The sequence below is a fragment of the Amphibalanus amphitrite genome, unplaced genomic scaffold (assembly GCF_019059575.1).
Source record: "Amphibalanus amphitrite isolate SeventyFive unplaced genomic scaffold, NRLGWU_Aamphi_draft 000228F_arrow, whole genome shotgun sequence".
NCBI classification, from domain to species: Eukaryota; Metazoa; Arthropoda; class Thecostraca; order Balanomorpha; family Balanidae; genus Amphibalanus; species Amphibalanus amphitrite.
In genome coordinates, this window is record NW_024881723.1 from 578298 (window position 1) to 583790 (window position 5493).

General features: G+C 49.4%; 1 protein-coding gene across 2 annotated transcripts; it reads left to right on the top strand.

The window, feature by feature from the left end:
* The first annotated feature begins 374 nt into the window (after nt 1-374).
* LOC122385729 lies at nt 375-5300 on the top strand. 2 transcript variants are annotated; one of them, XM_043374188.1, is made up of 4 exons: nt 375-388; nt 3088-3261; nt 3971-4114; nt 4266-5300. In XM_043374188.1, exons 2-4 carry the CDS (start codon nt 3120-3122, stop codon nt 4295-4297), a joined length of 318 nt encoding a protein of 105 aa, XP_043230123.1. In that variant the 5' UTR covers nt 375-388; nt 3088-3119; the 3' UTR covers nt 4298-5300. The 2 variants fall into 2 exon arrangements, with proteins under 2 accessions (XP_043230123.1, XP_043230122.1); XM_043374187.1 differs by lacking the exon at nt 375-388 and adding an exon at nt 519-899.
* Nucleotides 5301-5493: the final 193 nt, after the last annotated feature.

Here is a 5493-nt window from a genome sequence, read left to right on the forward strand (position 1 = left end):
TCGATTTTTATCAAAATTCAAACTGAATGAGGCGAAACAAAGACCTGCGGTCTTCGTGTACCCCAATGTATACTATCATGTATTTTTAGGGGTAAAGTGCATACTAGTTCATCTGTACCTAAACCTACATGATAACCGATATGATATGGCTCCACCACCCCACGCATCACCCACTGTCGCATCGTCCATTCCCAATGTCGTGATGCCACAGTCTATTTAGTCATTATTTAGTGGTCTCAAGTCTCAACCTTCAACTCGTAGCAAGTTCGCCAGAACTGTCGGCAAGACTACAACAACTGAAGACTGTTCAGTTTTTCTTTTTTCCTGCTGGCTGCTTCTGCTGACAGTTTTAACCAATCAAATCCGACAAAGCCTACGCTTGAATGACGTCATATCTTCGCTATATTCTGCCTCAATTCGTGGTTTGGATGGAAAATAGCGTCATAGTGTTAACCGGTCTCGCAGCAGTAGGTAGCTCAAGCTAGGGGCATCAAATGACAATGAACAGCTTTATTTCTGTGGCTGTTGTATACTTATCGCCTATGGCCTCAGCCTTGGAAGGCTTGGAAGTAAAGTGTTTTTATATACCTTGGGAAGTAAGACCCCTTGGAACATAGAAATAAATGTAACAAAGGCTCTGGAAGATTTTGTTGAACGCCTGGGTCTCAATACTACGCGTCATAACCCAGCAACAACAACTTTTGAAGATTTTCAGAAAATACTTGCAGCATAAGAAAGGGACCAGCCCAAGAAGATGGCAGAAACTGATCGTTCCACTTGCAAAACATGGCTGTATTTCATTTCATGTGGCAGTGGTCTTTTTGCTGGAATAGCAGGATGCCTTGTTTTTATATTTTCTTTCAGTAATTATCAGGCTGGGTTCTTGGCATTGTTTTCTGGTAAGTTTGCAGCAAATGTACAAATTGTGATCATTTTTCTTCAGAGTAAACGCACGTGATCACTCAGTGTAGTAAATTTGGTGACAGAAGGGTAGACGTCGCATGAACAGTTGTATGCGTAAATTTTTGTAGATGATGTGATGCTGTGGTAATTTCAGTCTAAGTTAGTTGAAGTACAGAAGCATCTAAGAAAGGTATAATAGTGGCACTTCACCCCTTCGGTTTTTCATGAATACGTTGTGTCAAAAGCAGCCAATCCACACTAAACTTTCAGTCCCGTCAAGTTGATCAATTTTACACCTGCCTGAAAATTGCATGGCCCTGACCTAAATAACCCTCAACCTGTGACCTGTTTCTTCTTCTTGGGACCATGATTGGCCTGAATCGTGATTTGGCGTATGTCAGCTCACACTGTTAGCATGTTTCCAGTTGTTGCTGTTTTTTTTGCAGTTGCTGGCATTCAGACATATGTAATGATGCTGGTCCCATGCATTCTGGTGGGTGTTAAAGGTAGTGTGCCACCTTTGAAAGATTTCCCATTTTATTTTTCCTAGGATAAGAAGCTTCTGTTTTTACCTAATATCGCAAAGAAAATCAAAAATGGGCCTGGAATAGTGCCTTTTTCGCCTAAAAGTTTATCGGTTTTTCGATATGTATAACAACTGTAGTGGGCTGAGCTGCAAACAGGCGTCGGCAACAATCGCGAATGCGGCGCACATGTGACAATAAGCAAAGGTCATTATAGAGTTACAACGTACGGGAATGAGTTATCAGCTGTCTAATCGTAGACAATACAATGTCGAGCCTTAAACTGTAAGCCTGTATTGGTATTGTTTCTTTTATTTGGCTGTCGAACATTATTTATGGTTTGAAATATGATTTTATGTAAAATAATTGATATGAAAAAGCCGTCTCTTAGTTATGACCCCATTTCACCACACGCAAGTGGCAGAAATGACAATGATCAGCTGACGCATTTTTCTTGGCCGAAGTCAGAGCGCGCGGCCCGACGCACCACCACCGCACCACAAAGTATGAGCAGAAGCCGCGCCCAAAGCCAGGGCCCCGGTAACGTGAGGTAGCCGAGTCGGGGCAGCGTGCGCTGACCCAAGCCGGGGCCGCAGCTTTGGGCGCGGTCTACCGCATCCCCGCGGGCAGCCCCGGGCTATCACATGACACCGGGAGGACGCGCGGCCCCGGCTTGGGTCAGCGCACGCTGCCCCGACTCGGCTACCTCACGTTACCGGGGCCCTGGCTTTGGGCGCGGTCTACCGCACCACTTAACAGGCGTGTTCGAAACCGCAGGAGATGATGATGAACGGGTTTATCGAAACTTGATTGGATGAGCATATCGGTAATAGCGATTTCAGTGTGTGCATTTATTGTTCATAGTGGTGTGAAATGTGGTTGGGGTACGACCGACAACCCGTCGGGGCGAATTTCGCACTGGGGTACTCAAAATTTGAAGAATTTATGACGTTTCCATGAGTTTTGAAGGTATGGATAAGTTCTAAAAATCCGGTTCTCCTTATCTGGGCCATTAACTCCATACGGTCCAGGAAAGCTGGCACACTACCTTTAATCATGTGAAGATTAGGTCAAGATCATTAACTGATCATTGACCTTTGGTGACCTTGGCTCACTTTTTCGAGTTGCATGTGACTAGGGCAGTGTTTGGAGCTGATTTTGAAAACAGCACCCATTTCAACAATTACAAAGTAGTTTTGGTGCCTTCATAACATGTTACAAGGTCATCAGTGGTGGTTGACACCTACTATGGATAGCTGGCAGGATGCCTCACCTGACCTGACCCTACATGGCCTAAATGCATGAAGACATCTTTTGTAATGAAAACTAACATGAAATTTGTGATGAGCGCTCCAAAAAGTCCTTTTACAACCTTTTTTTATGAAGTTCTACCAGGTTCCAATTTTCCACACTTTTGGGTCATTGACCTGACCTGGAAGGTCAACCAATGACCTTACCATTGGGTACCATCGGCTTCCTCTCATCCCGGGCAATACGCTCGTTTTTTCGCGAAGATCCAGGTCGATCAGGGGCTGAATAGCAAGCTGGGGATCCAATGCCCCCCCCCCCCCATACGACGCGGGCAAAACTCCAATACGGGCGAGGGTTAATCCTGTCAGTCTTTCTGTGCTTCACCCATGATGGTTTTCCCTTGTTTCAGCTCTGTTGGCCACGCTGTGCCTGCACCTGCTCATGCTGGACTACTACAGTCTGCTGGGAGTGTGGTACACACCAGCGATTCTGCGCCGCATCACGGTGTTTGCCGTGGTGATCCTGGTGGCAGCGCTGGGTCTGATGGCGTGGTACCTGACAGAGGTCGTCACCAAACACCAAGGTCAGACCCGCCACCTGGCACACACTCGCCGGTTGGTGGACACTCGCCGGCTGGCGCACACCTGCCAGTTGGCATACCAAAGAGCAGCTGGACCTTGTGTTATTCATTTGGTTCTTTGCTCAAGGTCAAGTTTTGGTTTGTATCCAAACCAATCAGAATTTCGAATGTTTTTTTGTTGTTAATGTTTTTGCACTCATCTGTTGCTCAATTACGAAATGGAAGGTACACAGCAGACATAAGTCACAGAGCTTTCAGCTACTCAATAGCAATTAGAGTTAAATAGCCAGCCAGAAGTTCTGGTTACTGGTAACACCGCAGAAATAAGGATTGAATGGCCGGACCACTTATACCGCACTGCTTTCCGAAATCCGACGAGCTTTGAACGGTACTACAGTTGCTGCCAATGTCAAAAGGCCGTCCCCGGTCCCGAGCGAATAGTGAGCCCCAAAACATAAACAGATCGAGCTTAGCTCTAACCGCTGGCTGCTCAGGAGACGGGGGGCTATAGGAGCGGGCAACTGATATTATTCCAGTCGATATTTACGAGTGATCAACTTTCATTTTACATGTATTGGAGTGATTATGTCTGGGCGCAAAATGACCACCGCAGTCGACGCGCCCGTAAACCCTAATGAACGAAGGAGTGATTATGTCGCATTGTGGCCGCCGTCCGCTACTGCGGCTGACCTGCGTCCGTTCCGGCCGGCAGGTTTCTACCCGATCGAGACCAGTAACCCGGTGCGCGCCGTCATGAGTCTGATGAACGTCAAGTGGTCGGTGACGCTGCTGGCGCTGTCTGTGTCGCTGCGGCGCCGGCTGCTCGGCGGCCCGGCCGCCTACCGCAGCCTGTCGGGTGAGCCGCCCCGCCCCGCCCCCGCCGGTTTTTACCCCGCCCGCCGCTTGGTTAGCGGTCTGTCCCTGCAATGTGTGTCAGTTTGTGGAGCTGTGCCGGTATCGGGCTGTTTTTGCTGCCGGTGGTGACGGCTGGTGTCTGTGACCTCCAGAGGCGTCTCCGCTCGACCCGGAGGACTCCTGATCTCCCGGAGCTGCAGCCGGTGACCGCCTCCGCCGTCGCCCGGTGCCGCGGGTCGCAGAGCGCTGCCGCCCGGTCCGGAGACCGACCGTGATAACCAGCCTGGTGATATCCACTCGTACCGGGGTGCATGTATCCAATACGTGGGGTCAGTGCTGGCCGCCCGGTGTCCCGCTGGGGTCGTTCGCCGCCCCAGCCGATCATCAGACCACTGGTGCCACAGAGGTATTGGTAGAACTAGACTATACAATGGTTATGGATTAGCGGGATACGGCACAGGCCGGAATATATAAGACATAGGTGATATTTTATAAATAAATTTAGCTCGAATGCTTGAATGCACGGATTGACAGCGGCGGAGCCCACGTGAAGCAGAGCTTGTGGTCTACGGGCCGTATCGTACGGTCGGGCCAGTCCGGGTGACCGGGAGAGTTTAGGGTACCTTGTTTGCCCGTCAAAGTCGGGCATAGTCCGGATGTTTAATGCAATGTTAGTAAATAGGGTTTTAGACGAAGGATGTTGACTGTTGATGCGTAGCCGCAGTGCCGGTCTGTGTACTCAGTGTATATTATGCCCCTGTGAACTGCCAACTGAATAGCGCCAGGCCTTGTCCATGTCTAACCTAGCTGGTTCCCTTACTCAGGCTGTGCCGGTCCGATTGTCTCTGTAGTCACAGTTACGATTACCACATTGAGCAGCGAGGCTAGACATTTTCTGACTGCACTGATGCATACTATGCGCCCGTCAATCCATTATTCTGCTTAGATGCACATGTGGACGTGTGTACGCGCCTAGCTATTGTTAAATCGAAGTCCCGTTCTGGGGTTATTTCAGCAGTGCGCTATTATAACTGAGACGGCGAATCCCAGTAACTTGGTTGTCCTCATGCGCACTGCTATTATGCCAATGATATGACTCAGCCACCCGGAGAAGACGGAGCCGTGAGATATGCTATGCGTCTAAGACGTGTTTCTATTTTTGCTAAATATACCGTATGCATAGACTGTTCTGTTGTCTTTGTTGGGGTCTTAACGCCCGTCCACAGCGGGCTCATACGTCCACGCTCAGCTGTTTGTCTCACTGGGGTTGTCTCAGCGCGTTTGTCTCACTGGGGAGTGGAGCGGTGCCCGCCGCAGTGTCTGAGTCACCCCGTCCGGGCACGGTCTCCATGTCCGTCATCAGTGACAGGCGCCGCGGGC

Excerpts from the sequence above, each read along its gene's own strand:
- LOC122385729 (XM_043374187.1), top strand. The coding sequence starts at position 755 with ATGGCAGAAACTGATCGTTCCACTTGCAAAACATGGCTGTATTTCATT. Across the intron at positions 900-3,087 it reads GTTCTTGGCATTGTTTTCTG|CTCTGTTGGCCACGCTGTGC; the intron begins GTAAGTTTGCAG and ends CCCTTGTTTCAG. Across the intron at positions 3,262-3,970 it reads GGTCGTCACCAAACACCAAG|GTTTCTACCCGATCGAGACC; the intron begins GTCAGACCCGCC and ends TCCGGCCGGCAG.